At 54.8% G+C, this 25,591-nt stretch overlaps 2 protein-coding genes across 3 annotated transcripts in view; one reads left to right on the top strand and one right to left on the bottom strand.

Moving 5' to 3' along the window:
- Positions 1-159: 159 nt before the first annotated feature.
- On the bottom strand, positions 160-19,263 carry LOC116435478 (1-phosphatidylinositol 4,5-bisphosphate phosphodiesterase gamma-1-like). 2 transcript variants are annotated; one of them, XM_032091817.1, is made up of 32 exons: positions 18,367-19,224; positions 12,564-12,713; positions 12,361-12,454; positions 12,200-12,247; positions 11,394-11,478; positions 11,183-11,263; positions 11,057-11,091; positions 10,493-10,565; positions 10,294-10,395; positions 10,095-10,213; positions 9,933-10,018; positions 9,625-9,745; positions 9,366-9,534; positions 9,056-9,175; positions 8,793-8,900; positions 8,511-8,698; positions 8,121-8,321; positions 7,883-8,002; positions 7,435-7,618; positions 7,087-7,164; positions 5,768-5,871; positions 5,466-5,562; positions 4,319-4,385; positions 3,870-4,033; positions 3,658-3,754; positions 3,338-3,562; positions 2,578-2,726; positions 2,262-2,376; positions 1,983-2,144; positions 1,495-1,583; positions 1,210-1,394; positions 160-1,131 (listed from the first exon to the last, which is right to left on the bottom strand). In XM_032091817.1, exons 1-32 carry the CDS (start codon positions 18,584-18,586, stop codon positions 1,080-1,082), a joined length of 3,888 nt encoding a protein of 1,295 aa, XP_031947708.1. In that variant the 5' UTR covers positions 18,587-19,224; the 3' UTR covers positions 160-1,079. The 2 variants fall into 2 exon arrangements, 1 of the variants encoding a protein (XP_031947708.1); XR_004236787.1 differs by lacking the exons at positions 160-1,131; positions 1,210-1,394; positions 1,495-1,583; positions 1,983-2,144 and adding an exon at positions 4,062-4,086 and having other exon boundaries at positions 2,282-2,376; positions 3,870-3,974; positions 18,367-19,263.
- A 3,384-nt stretch (positions 19,264-22,647) lies between these two features.
- The window catches only part of ZC3H3 (zinc finger CCCH-type containing 3), a 136,059-nt gene continuing 133,115 nt past the window's right edge, over positions 22,648-25,591 (top strand). Inside the window, exon 1 of the mRNA XM_032091800.1 lies at positions 22,648-23,329. The gene's annotated coding sequence lies outside the window, so the exon portion shown is untranslated. The remainder of the gene's footprint in view (positions 23,330-25,591) is intronic.

Below are 25,591 nucleotides of genomic sequence, written 5' to 3'. Positions count from 1 at the left end.
CCTGCCACAACACACCCCCAAGTGTCCCCACTGCTGCTGGGACAAGGGTGACACACTGGATCCAGGATGACCAAGCCACCTCCCATGGGACATCACCCACCCCGGGAACACTGAGGTGGCAGCAGAGCTGGGAAGGGACAGCAGGTCACAGCAGCGGGGTATAAATATTGGCTAAATAGATTTATTTTCATACAAAGAATACACAGGTCCCCCCTGCCGGGACACCCCGACCCCAGGGGACACCCCAAGATGTCCCCAGCCACTGCCAGGCCGGCCACCACCTCCACTGGCTTTACTGGCAGGATCTGTCCCTATTCCCAGAGCCTGGTGACAACTCTGGGTCACCCTCTGGGGCCACCTGGATGCCGGTATTGACCTGGCGCTTGCTCAGGGCAACTTGTCACAGGCCACCCTGCCCTGTGGGACACCCCCAGACTTGGTTCCCTGCTCCTTTGGTCCCATGCTGGGACATCTCTGGACATTTTGGGGTTCCCCTTGTGCCCTAATACTGTGGCTGGTACAGACACCCCCTCCCCCCACGCCGTATGTACACGCTGGATAAAAGAAGAAAATACAGATATTTATAGCAGGGGAGCAAAATACCCCCCTAACCCCCCCAAAAGTGTCCCCTGTGTCCCCATCCTGGTGCCTCACCACCAGCCAGTCCTGTCACCTGTGCCCAGGATGGAGGTGGCCGGTCCTGCCCCATCCTGGGCTGGCTGGGCCCCTGTGCCTCAGTTTCCCCATCAATCATGGGGCTGCCATGGGATGGTGGGACATTGAGAACATCAGGTGAGGAGGAGCCACTGTGGCCACCCCGTGAGGACAAGGATGTGGCCACGAGCCCCAAGGAACATGGGATGAAGCTGGAGGCAGCTGGGATTGAAGCCCGTGTCCCACCTCCCACCTCACCCCTGTCACAGGCACAGCTACCCAAGGTCCCCTTTCATCCCCGAATTTGTCACGCCGCTGTCACCCAGCCCTGGGCATGGTGGGAGGTCTGGATGTGGCCACCCCACCTCCCTTTGTGGCAGGAGAGGAGGTGGCTGGGGGAGCTCCTCAGCTCGAGTCCCTCCAGCTCAGCTGCGTTTGGTGACCATCTGCCGGTCCCTCTTCTTCTTCTCCATCAACCTGGTGGGGAGCAGGTTGGTGGCCTCAGGGACCCTCCCAAGAGGGACCTCCCAAAGCCACAGGGAGGGGACAACTCACTTGCGGTTGCGGACTTCAGTGAGCTCCATGAGCCGCTCCTGGGCTGCCCGGAGCTCATCCAGGCGCTGCTGGTAGCGGGAATCGCAGCTGTTGGTGCGCTCGTAGCCGGAGACCTGGCTGGAGAGCTCACTGGCACGGTCCCGGAGCTGCTGGATGGATGAGTAGAGGTTCTCCTCATCTTCCTCCTGCTCCAAAACAAGCGTGTGAGGCTGGTGGGGCAGGCAGGATACCCCAAAGAGTTGGTCCCCCTTGTTCCAGGTTTCCCAAGCCGCCTGGGCCACCTGCCTTGGCGTTGATGATCTCGATGTGGATGAGGAGGGAGGCGAGCTCCAGGTCCTCGGTGTAGCTGTTCTTCAACGGCACCGACCGGTAGCCTGGACACAACATCACAACATGAACTCAGCACCACAGCAGGGTCTGAGCCCCTCACCATGGCCAGGACCCCAGGGTGATGATGCTGATGACAATTGCAGGGGGGTTGCACTAGAAGATCTTTAAAGGTCCCTTTCAACCCAAACCTTTCTATGACTCCATGATCTATGATGGGGATGATGATGATGACGATGATGATAATGATTGCAGGGGGGTTGGACTAGATGACCTTTAAAGGTCCCTTCCAATCCAAACCCTTCTATGATTCCATGATCTATGATGGAGATGATGATGGTTGCAGGGGGGGTTGGACAAGATGATTTCTAAAAGCCCCTTTCAACCCAAACCCTTCTATGATTCCATGATCTATGATGAAGATGATGATGATGGAAGGACCATACCTGTTTTGAGGCCCTTGACGGGGAATGTGGCTTGTGCCAAGAAGTTGGGGTCACTGAACATGTCTTCCTCGTACACCACAAAGCGGAGGAAGGCGAACTCAGGGTTGTTGATGTCGAAGACGAACTGCTTGAAGAGCCAGACAGGGTTGAAGCCATTGTCAGCTGTGGGAGAGAGCACAAAAGCCGGTCCCATCACCCACATGTCCTCTCAAGAGGACCCCAGAAGGCACAATCAGGGTTGTCCCCAAGGGTGGGGACATCACCCGTGTGGTCCCTCACCTACAACATCTGTCTTGTTCTTGCTGTTGTCATACTCGGAGCCACAAACCTCCACCTCCACAAAGGGGCACACGATGCTCCTCCCGTTCTTGGGCAGGTGCCGGGCACCAAGGATCTGTGGGAGAAAGGGGAGGAAGAGGATGGTGAGGTCCAGCCACACTGGATGAGGAAGGACTCCGAAGAGTAACAAGCTCCATGGAGCAAATACGTGGCTGGAACATGTAAAAACCATCCCTGGTTGACCCAAAAATAAGGAAGGAGTTCCCATCTTGATGGTGACCACCTCAAGGTGGTTTTGCTGTCCTTGCCCACTTGCCTGCAGCTGGACTGTGATGGGCTCCACAATCTTCAGGCTGTTCTTGTCAAAGGGATCGAAGGTCTCGTCCCTCATGATGTCTGGCTGCAGGACGTAGCCGCTGCGGCCACCAAGCATGAAGAGCGCCTGGTTCAGCTGCATCGGTTTGTCTGTGGCCGTGGGGACAAAGAAGATCTGAGAGTGGGATTCAGGGACCTCCCTGAGGTCCTTGGGTAGAAGGTCCTGCCCTGCAAACCCAACTAAGAGTCCCCAACCCTGGTTGGAGCAGGGATGCAGCTGAGTTTTGCATGACTCATCCAAGGACTGCATGGAGATGTCCCTACCAGGATGAGGGCAAAGACTGGAGAGCATCCAAACCACCCATGTTCCCATCAGGATAAGGACAAAGGTTGGAGAGGTCTTTCAAACGACCCCCTGTGTCCCCATCAGGATGAGACAAAGGTTGGAGAACATCCAAACCACCTCCATCAGGATGAGGACAAAGCTTGGAGAGATCATCCAAACCATCTCCTCTATCCCTATCAGGGTGAGGACAAAGATTGGAGAGATCACTTGAACCACCTCCTGTGTTCCCATCAGGATGAGGAAAAGGCTGAAGGGCATCTAATCCACTCGTGTCCCCATGAGGATGGAGAAAAAGGTTGGAGAGATCACCCAAACCACCTCCAACAAGACGACCCAGGGCAAAAGCATTGGGGATGGGAATTTTGAGACAACCTTCAGGGACGAGCCCAACAACAACCCCAGGAGCAGGACTTACCGGGCGTCTGGAAGTTGAGGGCCACAAGTTGGCTTCCGCAGATCCACATGGGTAGTGGGTCATAGTTGGAGGAGTCCAGGCGCTGTCCTTTGGGATAGATGCGGCTGAGCTGGCGGCGGTTGTACTGCAGGAACTTCTTGCCCTTGCTGCGGTTGGCGTATTTCTCTGCCTTGGTCTCCGGGAAGGAGGACATGTCCCGGTAACATGCCTTGTCCGTGCCAATCTCTGCAAGCACCGAGTGGCCATCAGGGAAGGAATGACATCTGGATGGTTCCTCCCATCTCTCTCTTCCCATACTCATCCCATTCTCCAGGACTTACTGTCCTCATCGAACGGCACCGGCCGGCAATACACGACGAGCTCCGAGAGCTCCAGTGCGATCTTCTTCCTCCGTTCCATGATCTTCCCTTCTTGCATCTGCATGAGGGAAAACAGGAGCTGCAAGTCTCCCCACAGACTCTTCCTCTGGAGATAGTAGGAACAATCTCCATGAGAAAGGGACCATCCAGCCCCATCCTCTGCGTCCCCTCACCCTGGCGTCGGCGTTCTGCGTGGCCTCCCGGATCTTGGCCACCCACTCGCTGAGTTCCTCCTGCGTATCCGCGGCCACGTCCAGTGACTGGGCTGCGTGGGACATCTGCTGGGAATGGATGGTGAAGACAAATGGTTTGGAGCTCCTCCCGTCTTTGGAGATAACTATAAGGACATCAGAGGGGGGCTTTACTCGAAGACATTCCCAACGGATGGCTCTGTGGAGCAAACGAAACCTCAGCGGTCCCACTCCCAGGCCCCCACCAGCCCCTCCTGGCACCCCACCATCCATCAGGATCCTCCTCCTCTCAGGATCCCATTTTTTTAATGTGTGGCTTCAGGTTTCCCTGCTGAAACACGCCCATGGAATCAAGGGGAAATGTCCCCTGGATCATCTAGACATCCCAATTCCTCCAAATTCCCCCCAAATCCTTAAGTAGGGATACTCACCGATGTGGCAGGATGGGACATCAATGAAGCCCTTCAGGAAGTTCCCCAGGGGGCTGTTTTCTGATGACTGCAAGAGAGGAAGGAAGAGGGAAAATGTGGGAGGCCTGTGGGTTACAGGAAGCCACCCCCGAGCCCTCTGAGTCGGACAAATCCGAGCAAAAGAAGGGAAAAAACGCCCAGGAGCATCACCCAAAGAGCTAGGCTGGAGCAGGACCAGGAGCATCCCCCAGCATCTGGATAAGGATCTGGGCTGGTACAGGGCTGGGAGCATCCCTCAGCCTCTGGATGAGTGTCCAAGCTGGCACGAGGCTGGGAGCATCCTCCAGCTTCCAAAAAAGGGTCTAAGCTGGAGTGGGACCAGGAGCATCCCACAGCCTCTGGATAAGGGTCTGTCTTGGCACGGGATCAGGAGCATCCCCCAGATTCTGGATTAGGTCTGGGTTGGAGCAGGACCAGGAGCATCCCCCGACTCTGTGGGACCGGGAGCATCACTCAGATTCTGGATAAGGGTCTGGGCTGGAGCAGGGCTGGGAGCATCCTCCAGTTTCCAGGAAAGGATCCAAGCTGGAGTGTAGCCAAGATTATCACCCAGCCTCCAGACAGAGATCAGGGCTGGAGCAGGACTGGGAGCATCCTCCAGCTTCCAGTAAATTGTCCAAGTGGGAGTGGGGCCAAGAACATCCCTCAGCCCCTGAATAAGAATCTGGACTGGAGCAGGAGCATGAGCATCTCCCAGCCTCAGGATAAGGGTCTGGGCTGGAGCAGGACCAGGAACATTCCTCAGACTCTGGGTAAGGATCTGAGCTTGGAATATCCTGCAGCTTCCAGAAAAGGGACCAAGCTGGAGTGGGGCTGGGAGCATCCCACAGCCTCTGGATAAAGATATGGGCTGGAACAGGACCAGGAGCATTTCCCAACTTTCAGAAATAGATACAAGTTGGAGTAGGGCCAGGAATATCCCCCAGCCTCTGGATAAGGGTCTGGGCTGGAGCAGGACCATGAGCATCCCCCAGCCTCTGAATAAGGATCCAAGCTGGAGCAGGACCATGAGCATCCCACAGCCTCAGGATAAGGATCTGGACTTGCTCAAGACTCCTGGGAGCTTCCAGTGTCCTTGCTCCCAGGGTCCCGGGGAGGTGGCACTCACGGCCTCATCCTGCTCCTGCCCCTGGGTGCCGACGATCTCCTCCACGTAGTTGGCCGGGAACCAGAGCTGCTTCTTGCCCCCGTAGTCCCCCCGCCACCTGCAAAGGGGTGAGAGGATCAAGGCGAGCGGATGGATTTTGGGGAGGGGGGGACAGCGGTGTCCCTGCTGCATGCGGTGCCGGGGGGTGGGTGGAGAAGGGGTGGGGGGACAGAGAAGGAGGCTGAGTTAAATCCCGCCGTGGGAATACCCGGGGTGTCCCCTCCACCTCCCACCCATGGTGACACCCAAGTGACCGCCCTCACCAGCCGCCGTCCTGCTTGTCCACGTTGTGGATGATGGCCTGTTTGCAGAACGACAGCTCATCCTCCCGTTGTGCCTTGTAGTCATACAGAGCCTTCACCGTGCACTGGGGACACCGGGAAGAGGGACACATGTGACACCACACAGCATCCAGCTCCCTCCTCAGCCCCCAAGGTATGGGATCCTGAGGGTCTGACACCCCAAATTGTAGAATCATAGGGTGTTAAGGGGTTGGAATGGACCTTAAAGGTCATCTCAGCACAACCCATCCCACCATGGGCAGAGACACCTTCCACTATCCCAGGTTGCTCCAAGCCCCATCCAACCTGGCCTTGGACACTTCCAGGGACAGGGCATCCACAACTTCTCTATCCCGGTGTCTCACCACCCTCACAAAAAATTCCTTCCCAGTATCTAACCTAAATGTCCCCTCTTTCAATTTGTATCCATTACTCCTCATCCTGTCACTACAGCTCCTGACAAAAAGTCCCTCTTCAGCTTCCAAATTGCTCATGCCAGTGGGATGGGTTAGAGCGGACAGGAGGGCTGGAGGTGCCTGTGGTCCTGCAGGATCACCACATTCAGAGCAGATCAGGTTCATTTTCTGGGACCTCCCAGTGGTTTCTCTTGGTGCACTGAAGGGTTAATCCCCTGATACTACCACATTCCCTGGAAAAAACCCTCTGGGTTAAGTTTTCCTGTGTGTGGTGTTGTCCTGCTGCAAAGGGACCATTAAGGCACCAGCAAAGCTGGACCATGGGATTGTAGAATCACAGGAAAGGAAACTTAGGGCTCCAGTCCAGCCTCTTCCAGGGTCAACTCCAAGACCAATCCAGTCTCAAAAACCTTCAAGGCTGGTGATTGGGTCAGCTTCAAGATGCACCTAATCCCAAAAACCTCCAAGGGTGGAGACTGGGTAAACTCCAAGACCAATCCAGTCTCAAAAACCTCTGAGGATGGAGACTGCACCACCTGAGAACTGACCCTAGACCTGTTTTTTTGGGATTCCCCAGTGCAAAGGGATTTCCTTGCTGTTGGGGCAAACTTCTTCCAGGTCCCTGCTCCAGGCTGGGGTCTCTCCAGTCCTGTCCCACCACCACTGTGACAATGCTGTCACTGGAGCTTAGACTGTCCCCAGATGACGGTGATGTGGGCTGGGTCCAGCTCCAGCATCACTTGAGGGCCAGAAAAACACAGCACAACATCACTTCTTGGGTCAGCGGTGGTGGGAGGTGTGGTGGATCTGGGGAAGGACCACCCAGGAACCCCATGTCATGTCCCACCAGCCACCACCTCCCAGGACACCAGCTCAGCCCCTTACCCTGGCCATTGGCATCTTGTTGGCCTCTACGTAGAAATGGGGGGTCCGCACCTCATACAGGGCTCCATAGTCCAGCTCCTGCAAGGAGAAATTCCTGAGGGGGTCATGTGGATGTGGGCAGGGGTTATGAGGAGATGAGAGGAGGTTGAGCAGGACCTAATATCCCCTTGCAACTTGTTGGAAAAGGGAATTATGGTGGAGTTTAAATGCTGAGTAATGACTGTGGAATGAGCTTGGCCAGTTCTGGTTGGGCTCCAACCAAAATTCTGGAAGATGGTGGAGCTGAGGACAGAGCTTGGTTGCCCGTGGCACAGAACCTCTACCATCCCCACTGCTGGGAGAACTCACAGTGGTGCCCATCTTCTCCAGGGTCTCCTCATTGATGGGGTAGCGCAGCTTCATCTTGCGGTAGAGCGGGTGCTTCTCGTAGTAGCTGATGAGGTCCACAAGGCTCTCGAACTCGGCCGAGCTGCCCAGCATGAAGAGCCGCCCTTCCTGCTGGATGCGGCAGTGCTTGATCTTCCCCTCTGCCCTGGGGCCAGGAGAGACGGGAATGGGATGGGTAAGGGGTGGCCGGATCCTGGTTCGGTGATGGGGATGGGCGAGAGGTGATGCTTGGGGATGCCACCAAGGTGACCACCCCAAGGACATCACCACGGAGAGGGTTTCCCCTTCGCAACACCATCACGTGGCCCACCGTGTCGCCCACAGCAAAGCTCTGCCACCTTGCTTGGGGTCACAACAGACAGTCCTCAGCTTGGCCAAGTCCAAATGGCCTCGTGGTGGCCACACTCACCGGAAGGAGATGGCATAGGAGTTGGGTTCGCTGCGCTTCCGCACCAGGAATGCTCCATCCCGCGGGACCCGCATCAGCATGTGCTCGGCCTGGAGACGCGTCAAGCTGGCGTGGTACCACCTGGGCAGGGAGAACATGGAGACGGGGAGCTGGCATCAGCATCTCCACACCCTGCTGGGTCTGGAGGAGGCTGATGGGCCCATGGGATTGAGGGGATGGAGATTGGAAGGATCCTCACTCTTTGCTCTCATGGGCGTTTGGTTGGGGGACAGGGTCGGTGAGGCGCATCTCGAACTCGTTGCAGCGCAGCGGCACCTCCCTGTAGTGGCAGATGAGGCTGTAGAGGCTGTCGAAGACCAGGTTGTCCGTCAGGTAGAACTTGGTGGCCCCAGCCTCCTGCCGCGAGTGGATCCGGCAGTGCTGCACGCGGCTGGACCTCCTGCCATGGGGGTGGGAGAAAGCAAAGTCAATCCGAGTTCACATCCCCACCGTCCCGCACTTTGGGGTCTACATGCTGCACAAAAAGGTGACATTTCTCCCAAAAAAGCCATTCCAGCCACCAAACCAGGCACTGACTGGACTGTCACCCAGGCAGGGTGGGATCCTGCCTCTCTGCTGGAGCTCCTACCAGAAGGACAGGGTGTAGTCTCCCACGAAGGTCTCGCTCTCGCGCACCAGGAAGGTGCCGTCCTTGCCGCCCGTCTCGGTGCAGTACTCGTGCAGCAGCTTCTCTGCGATCTGTCGCCCGTCACGGCCACCCCCGAGCTTCCCATGGAACCACTTCTCCGTGAAGTGCAGCTCGTTGTTGTTGAACTCCTGCAAGTTCATTCCCAAGTGGGTGTTGCCACCCTGTCACCCTCCCCACAGAGTTGTCACCCTGCCCTGTGGACGTGTCCTGTCCATCACGCACCTCCTTCTGCTCCACCTCCTCTTCATCCTCGTTGAACTGGTAGCGGGATGTCTCCTCCGAGTAGTAAATCTTGTTGCTTGTCAGCACAAAATAATGAGGGCTCCAGGTCTGGGAAGGAGGAAGAGAATCACTGGGGTGAGAAGGAGGATGACATGGAGGGATGGAGCTTTGAGATGGGGTTTTTAATTCCTCCCATCCCCCACAGCATGGCAGTGGTCCAGGAGAGCCCATGCCAATCCCCAATGTCTGACATTGACCCTTACGTGGTCGATGGGGTCTTCAAGGTAGAGAATTCCATTCTTGATGGAGTTGCTGATGTCGTTCTCTGAGTAACTGGCGGTGGAGACCTCCTCGTACAGGTTCCCTTCGACCAGTTTCTTGTGCTGGGGGACACCCAGGGAGGGGAGCTCAGTGGTGGCCATGGTGTACCCATCACATCGAGCTCCCAAACCTTAGGATCAACCTCCCACATGTCCCTTCCCACCACCCCTTGTTCTCCTTGGCCATCTTTTGATGTAGAACCCAACACAATCTGTGTCCCTCCTGCAAAGAGGGGTTTTGCCTGCTCCTCACCTTGATTAGGATTTTCTTCTTGAGCTGGGTGGGCGAGGGCAACTCATCGGCGTTGATGTCCACTGGCTTGGTGAGGAGCATGTCCCCAAAAACCTTCTTGAAGTGGGAGGCCATGTTCCTCTGCTGGACGATGCTGCAGTGGTCCTCGATGGAGAGGATGACAGGGAACCTGGAGCAAGCAGGTGGGAATGGTGGCCTCAGATAAAGGTGAGGAAAAGATTGCCAGAACTTGGGAATCACTGGGGGATCTGGGGCTTACTCGGAGGTGACAAAGGCATGCTCCTTGATGGTGTGCAGCACATCCAGGAATTTGATCTTGGAGGTGAGCGTGTGGCCATGGTAGATGATGGGGAGATCATCCGGGCCATCCCAGCAATCCACTGAGAAGGAAAACACCTTGGTTAATTCATGTTTGCCACCAACTACGTGGTGGGAACCATTTTTTTGAGACCCCAAAGGACAGTGAAAGACCTTCTGCCCTGGTACCACGGGATGGGGGCAGGGAATGGTCTGTTTGATGGGACATGAGGGATTCCAGCATCCCTGTGAAGGGCTGGTGGGACTCACGCTCGATGCAGCGGCAGCCCATCCGCAGGCACCGGGCATACGCTTCCAGGGAGGACTCACTGGAGAACTGATCTCCTGTCAGGTACCTGCAGAGGAGAGACAAAGATGAAGGGATGCTCATGATTGTCCCTGAGAAAAGCCCATGTGAGGAAAACTCCTTACGTGTTGTGGGATGAGGAGATCCAGTACTGGGACAAGGGGTGGTTCATCTCCTCGGGCACAACGCGCTCGTACTTAGCATCCATCACCATGTTTTCCTTGGAGAAGAGGTATGTGAGGAACTGGGGGGGGAGAAGCAGAGAGGTCAGAGTCTGATGGGGCTGGGGAGATCCCTGTGGGGACACTGCCTGGGGCCACCCACCTCATCCAGCTGGAAGGAGGGATCTGACGCCTCGTTGGAGCTCTCCTTGAGGTAGGAGCACATGTAGTCCCGCACCAAGCCCACGTCACTGGCCCAGGATTCCTGGGATACAAACATGGCTGTTGTTAGCGGGGGTGGAACTGGGCTGGAGCATCCCATGGGGGCTCCCTAAGCTGCAGAGTTCTCGGGGAAACCCCACCTTCTGGTCGTGCAGCAGGAACTTCTGGAAGTCGTAGAGGGACACTTGGCACAGCTCGGGGCGGTCCACGTTCCTGGGACAAGGAGCATCCACCAGTGAGGACCAGGAGAAGGAACTGGGATAGATCAAGTCAAGGCCTCCAGTGCCCACCTGCAGCTCAGCCTCCCCATGACCCCCACTTTTGCCAGTCCCTCCCCCTTGTGACTGGGAGAGGCCAGCACCAGCTGGAATGTGCAGCGTTGTCCAAGGATACTGGGAGGAGGGCAGGGTGACAAGTCCCTACATCCCTGGCAGCCATCACATCTCCCATCCCTGCTTCCATCCTCTCTCCCATTCCCACTCCAGTGTCTGCTCACCTCTTCTCCCATCCCTGCTCCTATCTTTGCTTCCATCCCAGCTCCCATCATTGCTCCCATGCCTTCTGCACCCACGTTCCCATCCTTTCTTCCATCCCTGCTCCCTCTCCTATCCCTTCTCCCTGCTCTGCCCCACAGTCTGGCAGTATTTCCTTCTCCATGGATCCAACTCTTGGAATATTGATTGGGATGGGAGCTGGGAACTCACCGCAGGGGGAAGGAGAGCTCCAGCTGCTCGATGACCTGGAAAGCAGAGGAGGGGTCCAGGCTTAGCTGGAGGGGAACACATCACACCAGGATGGGGACATTTGGGAGGCCAATCTACGGATCTTACCGACTTCTGGGCATCAAACATCAGGTTTTTGTAGAACTGGATGAAGTGGGAAAAAGTCATCTCATTCCTGGCTTCCACTTCCTGTGGGAGATGGGGCTGGATGAGAGTGGTGCCACCCAATCGGAGCCAGGGACACCAGGATGGCTCCAGCCCATCTGGGGTGGGTTGAAGAGCATCTCCCTCATAGCTGGGATGTCCGGAGGGTCCTTACCACGAGTTTATCCCTCAGGAATCTCATGTTGGGAACTCGGTAGTTAACCTGGGGCAACATCGCCTTCAGGTCCTTCACCGTGATGCTGCCAGAGGGAAAACCAGAGTCAGGGCACTGCCAGACTGCTGGATGGCTCCCAGCTCCCAATACCAAGGGTGCCACCCCAAATCTTGGTGCTTGGCATGGGGATCCCACCCTCCTGTCCTGTGGATCCCTGCAGTGGCTCAGGAGCCAGGGAAATTGTGGATGCCCCATTCCGGGAAGCGTCCAAGGCCAGGTTGGATGGGGCTTGGAGCAACCTGGTCTAGTGGAAGATGGAACTGGATGATTTTTAGTGTCCTTTCCAACCCAAACCGTTCCGTGATTCCATGTTTCTGAGATGAATTATGTGGTGTCTGGACGAGTGTGAGCAGAGAGACAAGGAGAGGAAAAATCCAAGAACCAATCAGGAACTCTAAGCCATCATCCCACTTGGAGATGATGCCCATTCCCATCCCCATAATAATTTAAGTCCAAATTCCCTTGGTTTTGGGGTTTTCCTGTCTTGGGAAGATAATTATGGGCTGCATTAATGGCCTGGCCCCTCTGGCACTGGTGGAAATGTGGCATCAGGGTCCCTGTGGTCCTCACAGTGACAAGGTCATGACCTGCACCCAAATCTCTGATTTTCGGTGCCTTCAAGCATCCCAAACTCCCTGGTTCCTTGTCCCACAAACCTCACCCCCAGTCTGGCTCAACCTCCAGATTTGGGATGCAGCTGGGGGAATATGGTCCTGTCCAGCTGAACCCACCGTGCTGGTGCTCACCTGCCTTCCCGTGCTCGGTCCATCCCATCAAACTGCTTCCGTAGCCACCTGGGAAGGAAGGGATGGACAGAAAGTGCTCAATCCCAAAGAGGACCAAGCCCAGGGTGGGTTTTCTCCCCAAAACAGGGACCAGGAAATGGGATCTGGTGGTCCTTCCTCACCTCTCAATCTGCAGCGGGGTCTGGGCTCTCTGGGTGTCAGCCACCAGCCAGTTGAGCCCCGTTATCCACAGGTTGATGTCCTCCTCGCAGAAAGCTGGAGGAGGAAGAGCAGGGTGGTGAGGTTGGGATGGGAATGATGGGATGCTGGGAAGGGCGTGGGACCCCAAATATGGACACAGGGAATGGGGAAGGACCCAACTCACCAGCCACGCTGAGCGTCCGCAGCCTGAAGTCCATCCCGTAGAGGATGATGAAGCACATGGTGAAGTCCAGCTTGCGAGCATCCTCGGGGTAGCGCTCGAAATCCCGGGAATTCTTTCCCAGGCGGATCTCCTTGATCTCCCGAATGTCGACTATGGGGAGAGAGGAACATGGAACTGTCCCCTGCCACCACAGTCCCAGATGAGGGGCTCAGGGAAGTGGGAATTCCAAAAGACCATGTGTCCTCTGGAGAACCTTGTCCCCAGGATGGGACACCCCCAGGAGCGTGTGATGGAACTGTGGGTGCTGTGGCCACTTGTCTTGGAGGGAGACATGTCCCCGTGTCCTCCAGTGATATGTGATGGCACCATAGGTATGGCACGTCCTTTGGGGAACCGTGTTCCCAGGATGGGGTGTCCCTGTGGCACTGCCCATTGGAGTGGGATGGCACCGAGGTGCCAAGGCCATGTGTCCTCCAGGGATCCGTGTCCCAGGATGTCCCCAGGATGGGGTGTCCCTGCACTGCTGCTGCAGCTGAGTGACACCACCACGGATGCCATGGCCATGTGTCCTCCAGAGATCCGTGTCCCAGGATGTCCCCAGGATGAGGTCCCTGCAGTGCTGCTACAGCTGTGTGACAAGACCAGGATACCATGGCCACGTGTCCTCCAGGGATCCACATCCCAGGATGTCCCCAGGACGGGGTGTTCCCTGCAGTGCTGCTGCAGCTGAGTGACACCACCATGGGTGCCACGGAGAAGCGTCATCCAGGGATCTGTGTCCCAAGGACAGGGTGTCCCTGCAGCCCTGCCTCCATGTGCCTGATGGTGCCTCATCCCTGCATCTCCAGGAACTGGTGTCCCCAGGACATGGCATCCTGACAGGGCTGCCCACTCCTTTCCCAGTTTTGTGGCTGCCACGCATCCTCCAGGCTCATCCTACCCCTTCCCAACCAGCAAATCTCCAGTCGCCTCGTCTTCCCCATGCCAAACCCTGTGCCGGGATAGGCTGAGCTTGTGTTTTCATTGGAGAACTCTTCCCAAAAGTGGCAATTTGGAGCCCTGGCAGCCGGGACCGCAGGGTGTTGCTTTCCTGCTGCTCTGCTCCCTCATTATCCTGCTAAATAAAGCTCCAATGGTGGCGGCAGGGCTGGGTTTCCGGACCACGCTCTTCCTCACTGCTACTCCACCAAGGGAGATTTCCAATTTTCCCAGTGGGCACATCCCACTGGGAGCAAGAATAATAACATAATATTCGGAACAATGCACAAAATTGTTCTTGATCCCACAACCATCACCCCCTGGGCAGGTTTGTCCTCTGGGAATGAGCCACCAACACCGGAAAGGGCTTTGTGTGACCCAGGGCAGCCGGACCACCTCGCCAGGGGTATTGTCCTGCCGAGGAAATGGGTCATTTCCCGGAGAATTTCCAGCCTGACTGCGTTTCCGATGTGGTGGTAGGGAAGGCTGCAGACGTGCCTCGGTGGAAACCCTCAGTCGAATCCAAAGGAGAATCCAAAGGGGAAAGAAAAGCTGAATGCAGAGAGGAATAAGGGATGGGGGAGGAATCGGGCTGATTAAGCAAGAAAAGAGGGGAAGAATAGTTTTTCTTGGCGGAAAAGCTCCAGGAAACAGTGGAGGCTTTATCCAGCCTTCTTTTGCTGGATGACCGCAAGCCAAATTTCATGGATCAGGGTGGGATTTTAGCACAAGTGACATACAGGAGCTCTGCACCCCAGCACGAGCTTTGTTTTGGGGCAAGATCTAGAGGAATGAAACTCTGTTGTCTCCGCATGGCTCCCATGGCTTGAAGCAAACCCTCTTCCATAAAAACAGGCAGATTTGGGGGATAAAAAGGGGTTTATAGGTTAAAAAACATCCTCTCAACCCCAAACTTCCCCATCCACAAGGTGCCAGGGAGGGGTGAGGAGCCATTGGCTACCAGGGCTTTGCTAACAAGTTGTAATGCTGCTATTCCTTGGATTTAATTCCTCCAGAATCCGGCCTTGCACCTGAACTCTGGGTTCTGTTCCTAATCCCAGGATGGTTTGTGTTGGAAGGGACCTTAAAGATCATCTCATTCCAGCCTCCACCATGGGCAGGGACACCTCCCACTATCCCAGGTTGCTCCAAGCCCCACCCAACCTGGCCTTGGACACTTCCAAGGATGGAGCAGCCACAGCTTCCCTGGAAAACCTGTGCCAGGGCCTCACCACCCGAACAGGGAAGAATTCCTTCCCAATATCCCACCTATCCCTGCCCTCTGGCAGTGGGAAGCCATTCCCTGGGTCCTGTCCCTCCATCCCTTGTCCCAAGTCCCTCTCCAGCTCTCCTGGAGCCCCTTTAGGCCCTGGAAGGGGCTCTGAGGTCTCCCTGGATCCTTTCCTTCTCCAGGCTGGACATTCCCAGCTCTCCCAGCCTGGCTCCATGGCTGAGGGGCTCCAGCCCTTGGAGCATCTCCATGGCCTCCTCTGGACTCGCTCCAGCAGCTCCACGTCCTTCTGCTGTTGGAGACCCCAGAGCTGGAGGCAGCTGTGCAGGTGGGGGTCTCACCTGAGCGGGGCAGAGGGGCAGAATTCCCCCTTTCCTGCTGCCCACATTATGGGATCAGCCCAGGACATGGGGGAATTACTGGGCTGTCAGCACCAGTTTTTCGTCCACCAACACCCCCAAATCCTTCTTCCCAGGGCAAACAGCTCATTCCCATGAAAAACCAGGGGAAGAGGGAGCGGCGCGGGGCTGCACAATACACCCGAGCAGCAGCTTCCTGGAAACCACATCTGCAGCGGATTTGCCTCGATCCTGTCAGGACTCTGTCTCCAAACTCCTCCCCGCATTGTCTCCATTGTCCCGGGCGATTAAAACACTCTGGAAGTCGGTTCCAGCTGCGAAAATCCCTTTTCTTTTCTAATGCAAAGCAAGGAGCGTGGTGCAAAAAAGATTTGGAATGGTGGGAAGATGATGGAGGAGCAGGTTCTGCCCAGTGGGATTTTAGGGATGCTGAGAGCCTGGGAGTTTTTTCAGGCATTAGGAGGGAAGTAAAGGGAAGGGAGGGAATGGTTGTGCTGGGAATTCCTGCTGACCTAGACACCTCAGTCATCCCTTCTTGCAGGATGTGGCAGCTCAGACTCTCCTGGACAGGGGGAATTGGGAGACTGTATCCCACCGGGATCCCTGTCCTGTGATTTAAAAGCTGGAATAAAATATTTCCTCCTGGTCCAACAGCGATAAATCCCAACTGGATTTTCTTCTCCCCTAAAAGTCCTGTTTCTAATTATTTGCCATTAACAGGGCTGGAGGTGTCATCAAACCATCTGTCCAAAATCCTCTTGGATTTTCCACACTGCCTTCACCCCTATTTCCTTTTAATTTCTTGTAAAGATCTCTTTTTTGGGCTGTTTTCCACCAGATTCCTTGCTCTGGGAACTGGGGTCTGCTGAGGGTGACAAGGTGGAAGTTCTCCAGGATGAGGTTAATTTTGGCGGCCATGCTCCAGGCAATCCCAGGCATGGACACATGGACACATGGACACATGGACACGTGTCCAGAGGACGCTTAACGAACCGTGTAATTATCCTGGAGGTCCAGGGAAAGGCCAGGATCCATCTCTTGGCCCTGACAGTCCCTAACAGAGACATCAGCACTTCCCACTAATCCCTCTCCAAGCGGGATGCCGGCTTGAAGGGAGGGATTTCAAATGGTCCGGGCAGGCGTGAGGTCTGGGAGATCCTGGCACTTCCATAAGATCACGGAAAGTTGGAAGATGTGAGCACAGAGAGATGGAGCAGGGGGTGAGGATGCTCCAGCCCAGCACCAGGATGGGGATTTCTCCCGCTCCTAACTGGGAAAAGCGAATGGTGGGATAGGGTAGCAGGATTGCACCATTTCCAGAAGGATTTTCCTCCTTTTTTCACCCTTCTGGATGGCCTTGGAGGATGCCTGCTCATTCCCATTGGGAAGATTGAGCTGTTGTATGGGAAAAGACAGATCCTAAGGCTCCAGAGGGGAAACTGAGGCACAGCATCGTGAGCAACCTGAGATCCTGACCCGGCAGCGCATGGCGCTTCCGGAAAAAACAAGGAGCTGGAAATGTGTTATTTCCATGACTGGATAATGAGCTCTTCTCCATGAGGACCTAAAACACCTCTCCAAAGCTGGGTGCCCTTCATCCCATCACCTCCTGCTCCCACAAATCTGCTCCTGTATCCAGGCACGGATCCTGCTCATGGCTGCGCTCTGCTCCGAGTACCACCCTCCTTCCCGGCTCAAAGCTGGAATTCAGCCTCAGCACCAGCCCTCCAAGCAGGAGCTGAACCTTCCTGGGGATTTTTGAGGGAGTCATTGGTGATTTTGGAGGAGGCCCTCCAGGAAAAAGGCACCTCCCAAACCTCTGGGATGGGCTTTGCCATCATCCAGGTGAGGTGATATCCCAAAACTGAGTTCCTGCCCTGCACGGGGATGTGGGATGAGGTGATGGTGTAGCTCCATGTCACCCCAGTCCCAGGTTTCATCCACTGGATTTTTTTAGCTCAATTAAAGCTTTGAGGTAATGAGCACCAAGACATGGAGCCCCAAGAATCCCCAGTGTTGGGAGAATGCCCCAACAACCTCCCAACCACCAGTGAATCCACATGGAAAGGTGATTTTTATGGATGCTCCAGTGGGGTTTTGGAGTTAAAAGCACCGTGAGCAGGCACAGCGGTGACCATTCCTTTCCCTCCTTCCCAGGGAGGATATAAATCCCTGTGGATGAAACGGGAGCAGCTTGATCCCACAGAGCAACTTCCAAGGTGAGATGGAGGAGGTGAGGGTTGCTCAGCCCAGCAGCTCCTGCTTTTATGGGAATCACCCCGTGGCCAGGCCCTGACACTGTAGGACATTGCATAGCAGGGAACATCCCACCGTGGTAGGACATCCCACTCTGTGGGCTGGAATTCCACAAACAGTCACCCCACCATGGCAGGACATCCCAACACATCCAGGAACCCCACAGCCAGCTACCCCTCCATGGAAGGACATCCCACCACAGCCAGGAACCCCACAACCAGCTACCCCACCATGGAAGGACATCCCACCACAGCCAGGAGCCCCACAGTCGGGCACCCCACCACAGTAGAACACCCTGCCATGGCCACAAACCCCACAACCAGATCTCCCCATGGTAGGACATCCCAACACAACCAGGAACCCCAGAGACAGGCACCCCACCACTGCAGGACACCCCAAGACACCCAGGCACCCCACAACTAGTCACCCCACTACAGCAGGACACCCCACAAAACCCAGGCACCCCAGCACATCCAGGTACCCCACAACCAGTTACCGCCTATGTTAGAACACCCCAACACATCCAGGCACCCCACAATCAGTCCCCCCACTAAAGCAGGACACCCCAACACATCCAGACACCCCACAATCAGTCCCCCCACTAAAGCAGGACACCCCAACACATCCAGGCACCCCACAATCAGTCCCCCCACTAAAGCAGGACACCCCAACACATCCAGACACCCCAACACTTCCAGGCACCCCACAATCAGTCCCCCCACTAAAGCAGGACACCCCAACATATCCAGGCACCCCACAACCACTTACCCTACTATAGCGGGACACCCCAACACGCCCAGAACCCCCCCAGCCAGTGACCCCAGCACAGCTCAGTGTTCCACCAGCACATCCCCAGCCCCCCAGCACCACTGCCACCGATACGCCCCTGTCCCCCCAATCCTCCCTGTCCTCCCCAGTCCTCTTGGTCCCCCCAATCCTCCCTGTCCCCCCCAGTGCTCCTGGTCCCCCCGATACTCACTGTCCCCCTCCACCTTCTCGGGTGTCCTGCTCCAGATGATCTGGCGCGTCTCCAGCTTCACCTGGAAGGTTCTTCTCTCCGGCCTCTGCGACTTCTTCTGGTAGAACAAGGTGAGGACGGTGCCCATCTCCAGGCAGCGCAGGATCCTGCCCATGTCCCCCGGCTCCATCCTGGCGTCCTCCAAGAAGCCATTGACGCTGTTGAGCCTGGCCATGGACATCTTCACTGCTCGGCCATCGCCCGGCGGAGCCGCACAGCCGGGGTTGTCTCATGCAGGAAAGGACGGAACCAAAGGGCCGAAAGCTTCCCTGGGGGATTTTTCTGGGATCGCCCCGGGCGTGGGTTTCCTCTACGGACGAGCGGAGCACGGCCAGGACACGCAGCCGGGATTGGCGACAGCGGGGAGGAGGAAAAGGCCGGGCTGGAGGTACCGTGACCTTCGTGTCACCAAGGCTGGATCCGACCCTGGCGTTGGCATCCAGCGGCGGTGGGAAAAGATGGACAACGCCGGCCTTGCTCGCGGTTGAGTATTTTTTGGACGTGGAGAGGGAAAAATCCAGCCCAAAAAAAAAAATTAAAAAAAAAAAAAAGCCAAGTCACCCCAAAAGTGATGGTGGCAGCGTAGAGGTGGGAAAAATCCACCCACCCCCCTCCCCGCCCCGGCCTCCGGGCCAAGCGGGGCCGGGGTTGGGAATGGGGTGCGGCGAAAGGGTGTAGGGAGGTGTTTGGGAAGCCTTGGGGAGCAGCGGGATCGCGGTGGGAAAGGATGTGGGATGCGGGGTTGGGGTGGTTGGTGGTGGGTGGGGAGGTGGGAAGAGGTGGGGGGGTGTGCGTGTGTGGGGGGGGTTCCCACCGTCCGCCCGCCCGCCGCCCCTTTTCCTGCTGCTCCTTAATTTCGGGCTGATGAAATGGACGCCCGGAGGAAACTGCAATCACACATGGCCGGAAAGAGATCAGAAAGGAATTTAAAAAAAAAAAAAAAAAAAAAGAAGCAGGATCTTGGAGAAAGGAAAATGCGAGCCGGAGTGTGGGGGAAAAGATGGCTGAGGGTGACATCTAGAGGAATTCCGGATGGGAATCACATTTGGGGGTGGGGGGTATCCCAGCGGCTGTGGGGCACCTTGCGATGGGGCTGACTGGGTGGAAAAGTGTGTGTGTGTGGGGGGGGTGGGTTGGGGAAAAAAAGGGTTAAAGAAAAGCGGCTGCCATGGGTTTAGTTCCTGGCTGTCCCTGCTGTGACGCTGAGCTGGGAATGAAGCTCCAGGAGTGACTGGGATTGGAGTCATTCCTGTCATGAGTTTTGCGCAGCCTCAACTTGATGGGAAAGGGCTGGGGAGTGCAGTGTGGGGAAACATCTGGAGAGAGGGGAGAAGGCAGCAGGTGACAGAGATTGGTGTCACAGCCCCTGTTTTGTCCCTTTGATGGATTCTGCGTGGGAAAAGCTCTGGGAATTGTGTGGGGATTTGGGGGAGGCAGAGGGTGAAGGGGGACCAGGGGCACGTGGGGTGGGCAGAGGATTCCTTCCTGGCTCCATGCTTTGAGAATTTGGACCAGAAGGGGATTTTGTGGTGCTGGGCTCTCCTGGGGAATGTTTGGGATCCTAGTGATGGATGCTACAGCATCCAGGGGTGCCAGTGATGGAGGCTCAGGAACTTGGGGATCCCAGTGATGGAGGTTCAGAAATCCAGAGATCCAGGTCCCAGGCTCATCCCACAGTGTAGGCAGGAGGAGAAGGGGGAATTCTGCCCCTCTGTCCTGCTCAGGTGAGACCCCATCTGCACAGCTGCCTTCAGCTCTGGGGTCCAACAGCAGAAGGACGTGGAGCAAGTCCAGAGGAGGCCATGGAGATGCTCCAAGGGTTGGAGCTTCTCTGCTCTGGAGCCAGGCTGAGAGAACTGGGAATGTCCAGCCGGAAGAAGGGAAGGATCCAGGGAGACCTCAGAGACCCTTCCAGTGCCTAAAGGGGCTCCAGGAGAGCTGGAGAGGGACTTTGGACAAGGGATGGAGGGACAGGACACAGGGAAGGGCTTCCCACTGCCAGAGGGCAGGGATGGACGGAATATTGGGAAGGAATTCTTCCCTGGGAGGGTGATGTGGAACTGGAATGGAATTCCCAGAGAAGCTGTGGCTGCCCCTGGATCCCTGGAAGTGTCCAAGGCCAGGTTGGGTGGGGCTTGGAGCAACCTGGGATAGTGGGAGGTGTCCCTGCCCATGGCAGGGATTGGAACTGGATGACCTTAAAAAATCCCTTCCAATCCAAATTCTTTTGTGATTCCATGACTCCAGTGGGGCTGGATGGCCATGGAGCAGCAGTTTGCACCAGCTGGCAGTGGCTCAGTGAGGATTGGGATATTTAGGATTTTACCCCCATGTGGGCTGGAGTTGCAGAGAGAGAAATCTCCATCTTTCCACTGGCTGCCTGCAAATCTCCCCTTTCCCAAAGAATTTGGGGACATAGAGGGTGGAAAGGAGATCGCGAAGGGATTTTATTTTCCTCGCTTTATCCATGAATTAACTTCTGTTTCCCCCCCTCCTCTGGAGCAGAATAAGCTTTTGTTCAGGGCAATAAGCTGCAGAGATAGTGGCTGCTTGTGTTTATCTTTTCCATTTCCAGGCAAAAATCCCATTCCAGAGCCCCCTGAACGCCAGGCTGGGAACTGAACATCCCGACCGGAGAGAGCTGCGGTGGATGGAGGATCAGAATAGAAGATTGTTTTTCCACAGAGAACTGAGCAGCCGGGGTTTGGCTTCTGATGTCCATCCAAAACACGTGGGTGGAGAAGGAATGCTCTGTTTTCAGTCGGCGATGGAATCACTGGTTTAATTTTAGCCTCTCTGGAGCAGCGCTCGAAGGAAGGAGTTCCCAGAGCAAAGCACCCTATGGAGGCTGGAAGGGGCAGAGGAGCTGGAGTCTCCATGTGGCTCCCAGGAATTGTGGTGTTTCCCAAACTGGTGATGATGCTGAGCACCCAAAATTCATGGTTCTTCTTAAAAAACTCATCCGTGCAGGTCAGAGGAAGCATTGGGACATCGTGGAGCTGTCGGGAGGACAAGGAGAAGCCATGGATGTGCCAAACTCTGTGAAGAGGAGCCCCACCAAAACACAAAGGAGCTTCAGTGGGTGAAATGGCAGGAAAAACGGATCCCAAGAGGAATCAAGCCAGTTGAATTCCCTCTGTGACTTTCGGATGTGCATCGACCTCTGTTTTTCTGAGTGGTGCCGCCCACAGAGCTCCAGAGATCCAGCTGGGAGAGGGACCAGGTCCAAAAAAATCCCCAGGAAGGTCTCAAAAATTCACCACCTTCTTCCTGAAAATCCTTCCCTCTCATCCAGGGCTCTGATGCCGCTTTTCCCTCAGCTGCCGTAAGATCCAGCAAAAGCCACGGCTCAGATTGTCAGGAACAGTTTGTTTCCCCTCTCTTTGGTGCTGTTGTGAAATTCCTGAAACCAAAAGGATTTGCAAATGTTTTTTGCAAGGAACACAGGAGTGGCAGGTCCTGCAAGGTGGGAATTTGGTAATGGCAGCTGGTGGTGTAACTACATTAAATTGGGATAAAACCAGATCCTGGGATGGCCACGGGCTCTGGGAAGAGCTCTGCTGGACAATGCTGGTCAGTGGTGCAAGATGAGCATCCAAACAGTATTTCCAATCCAAATATTTACAATTGGCAGTGTATGGATTTCTTTCTTAACCTTTCCAAGCAGGGAAAAGTCCAAGGCCCAAGCGGCTGGGGAGCAAAGTCCTCTCCCCTTCCCAGCTGAAGGTGGATCAATATGGATGTTTTCACACGAACAAATATTTTTGGGCATTCTGCTATGGTTTCCTGGTGGATTGGTTCTATCCCTTGGAATTGGCACGGGAAAAGCCATGATTCCATTGCCAGGATACGGTGGAGAATCATGGGATGGTTTGGGTTGGAAGGGACCTTCAAGATCATGGAATTCCAACTCCTTCCATGGGCAGGGACACCTTCCACTATCCCAGGTTTCTGCAAGCCCCGTCCAACCTGGCCTTGGACACCTCCAGGGATGGAGCAGCCACAGCTTCTCTGGGAATTCCATTCCAGTTCCACATCACCCTCCCAGGGAAGAATTCCTTCCCAATATTCCGTCCATCCCTGCCCTCTGGCAGTGGGAAGCCATTCCCTGTGTCCTGTCCCTCCATCCCTTGTCCCAAGTCCCTCTCCAGCTCTCCTGGAGCCCCTTTAGGCACTGGAAGGGGCTCTGAGGTCTCCCTGGATCCTTCTCTTCTCCAGGCTGGACATTCCCAGCTCTCCCAGCCTGGCTCCAGGGCAGAGGGGCTCCAGCCCTTGGAGCATCTCCATGGCCTCCTCTGGACTCGCTCCAACATCTCCACATCCTTCTGCTATTGGAGGACTCCAGAACTGGGTCCTGTGAGTCTCTGTGGTCACCTCCTCGCTCAGTAAAGAAAACACATTTTGCTGTGGGATGTCACAGCCCCTACGATCCCATCCCTGCAGAGCAGAGGATTTAGGACATTTTCAGATTAATTGAGGTTTTTGATCCATGGTTGGTCCTTCTGCCTCTGTGGAATTGCCAAATGAACCATCCTGAATTCAGTGGGAGAACCACAGAGGAAGATTTGCTCTCCCATCCCTGCTTGAAATACCTTGGAAAATAATTCCTACTGGGAATGACAACAACATGGAAGCACAGAGATCATCCCTCTGGTTTCTCCCTTTCCCAGACACGTGGATTCAGGTCTGTGTGCAGCTCCTGCCCCAGCAGCACACTGGAGGCAAGAAACATCCTCAAAAACCAGACACCACAATAAAACCCCCAGCACCCACTTGATAAATGCCAGCAGCTTTTCCTTTAGGATCCTGCAGCCGTTTCTTTTCCTGTTACTGACATTTCCCTCTCTGCTTTCCATCTAACCCAGGAGACATCTCCTTCCCTTGAGCCTCGCTCCGGAGTCTTGCTGTTATCAGCAAAAAAAATGTGAGTCGAGAGTTTGTTTGCCCTTGGGAAGCACTTTTCTTTTTTTTCCCCCCCCTTTGAGTTAAAATAGGAAAAACCTTTTGGAGAAGAAGCAAATTTCTTCAGTGGTAAATAATTGCTGAGCTCCTCTCGGAGCTGGGGCTGTGTCCATGGATTTCTGTAGGAATGGGAGAAAGGGTTTTTAGTAGGGCTAGGAGTGACAGGATGAGGGGTGATGGATTTGAACAGAAAGGGGAGAGGTTTAGGTCGGAGATAAAGAGGAATTTGCTCACTATGAGGATGGTGAGATCCTGGATTGGGTTGCTCAGGAGAGTTGTGGATGCCCCATCCCTGGAAATATTAAGGAGGGGAAGGAGAAAGACACATGAAAAAGGAGGAGGAGGAAGAGGAGGAGAGAAAGAGGAGAAGAAGGAGAAGGAGGAGAAGGAGAAGGAGAAGGAGAAGGAGAAGGAGGAGAATGAGAGACAAAGAAAAGGAGAAGGAAAAGGAGGAGGGAGAAGGAGAGAAAGAGAATGAGGAAGAGAATGAGGAAGAGAAGGAGGGAGAGAAGGAGAAGGAAAATGAAAAGGAAAAGGAGAAGGAAAAGGAGGAAAAGGAAAAGGAAAAGGAGGAAAAGGAAAAGGAAAAGGAAAAGGAAAAGGAAAAGGAAAAGGAAAAGGAAAAAGAAAAGGAAAAGGAAAAGTTCTGTGGCTGGATCACATCCCATGAGCCCATGCCATGGCTGGTGCTGGTAAAGGAGGGAATGGGTCACTCACCTCCAGGCTCTTTTCTTCCCAATCCTTCAGGAAAAGGATGCAGGGAACAACCACTGACCTTGAGACTGCGCAGGTGATGTTTTAAACCTTCACTCTCTTGATTTTCCACTTGCTCCTGGATTCTCTCCCATTTCTTTTTTTGCATTTTAATTAAGGCATCTCCCTGAAATCTTGACACAATGATCCAACTGAGACTCACAAGTGCTGGAAGACATTCCAGAGAATCTGTGGCTGCCCCATCCCTGGAATTGTTCCAGGCCAGGTTGGATGGGGCTTGGAGCAACCTGGGATAGTGGAAGGTGTCCCTGCCCGTGGTGGGGGGTGGAATTCCATGACTTTGAAGGTCCTTTCCTATCCAAACCATTCCATGATTCCATGATGTGCCCCCAGAGAGAACGATTGCTGTCCCACACCTGCTGTGCCTACAAATGGATCTCTGGCAGTGCTGGGTGTTTTAGGATCCACGGATCCTCTGGCACTGGATCTGCCCTGGGATAGTGCTTTAGGACATTGGAAGGATTTATTTTGGGCTGAACGAGACAATTTGATTCCTTTTCCATGTGTTCCCTTCCCTAGGGTGTTTACTCACACCCAAAACCCTGCACTTGCTTTTGGGTTTTTTTAAAAAAAATTAAATTAGACTTCCAAAGTGTCACAGAAATTTCATTAATTAAAAGTGCCATGAATTTCTTTTGGATATGTTGCTTGGAACAGGAATGGGCTGGAAAGCCAAAAAAAAAAAAAAAAAGGATTTATTTTAATATTTAATATTTTAACATTCTCGTTTCTTCTTTGCCCTCTGCACAAATCCCAGGGGAGATTCAGGAAATTCTGCCAGCCGCTTGTCCCAAGGCAGGATGCTCCTCTCTATTCCCTGGAGAAGATCCAGTTCATGCTTCAATTGCTGCTTCTCCTCCTTTGGATACCCCCATCCCAAAGCTCTCCCGATGGAAAACATCCGAGGATGACCCCAAGTGTGTCCAAGATCCTCCAAACTTTGCATTTTCTCCTTACAAATTTTGGTGTAAATTGGCAAAACAGCTTTGAGTTCGCCTTTTCCCCGAGGTTGGATTTTGTGGGAGTGGTGGATCCACGGCGTCCCTGGGTTAAAAATGAGCATTTCCTCCACGAGTGCTGAATTCATTTCAATTCAGAGCAGCTCGTTCCGAGCTCATTTATGCAAAGCACTCGACTCCCTGTGCCAGCACAAGGGAGGGAAGGAGCAGCTGGGAGTGGAGGAGGATTTTTTTTGGCACAAGTGCCAATTCCTGTCAGTTTAAAGCCATTATGGAACCCTGGGTGGGATTTGGGATCGATTGAAGCTGATCTGAGGCCGCCCAAAGGGAGGAGATCTGTCAGTTCTGCCTGCCTGGTTCCCAGCCTGCTCCCATGTGTGCAAGACTTGGAGAAAAAGAGAGGATTTGGGGTGTTTTTTTAGCAGTTTTAGGCAATCAGGAGAGGATAATAAGGGTCAGACTCCCTAAATTCTTTGTATTTTGCTCCCAGA

Source organism: Corvus moneduloides, chromosome 1 (genome assembly GCF_009650955.1).
Source record: "Corvus moneduloides isolate bCorMon1 chromosome 1, bCorMon1.pri, whole genome shotgun sequence".
Lineage (NCBI taxonomy): Eukaryota > Metazoa > Chordata > Aves > Passeriformes > Corvidae > Corvus > Corvus moneduloides.
The sequence above is the reverse complement of the archived record's forward strand: the minus strand, read 5'-3'. Positions and strand labels throughout refer to the sequence as shown.

What these genes read in the sequence shown, in the direction of transcription:
- LOC116435478 (XM_032091817.1), bottom strand. Translation starts at nt 18,586, where the DNA reads ATGTCCATGGCCAGGCTCAACAGCGTCAATGGCTTCTTGGAGGACGCC. An exon ending in TCCTGAGGGATAAACTCGTG is followed by an intron (nt 11,264 to 11,393) that starts GTAAGGACCCTC and finishes CATCTCCCACAG; the next exon opens with GAAGTGGAAGCCAGGAATGA. An exon ending in TGTCCCATCCTGCCACATCG is followed by an intron (nt 4,034 to 4,318) that starts GTGAGTATCCCT and finishes ATGTCCTTATAG; the next exon opens with TTATCTCCAAAGACGGGAGG.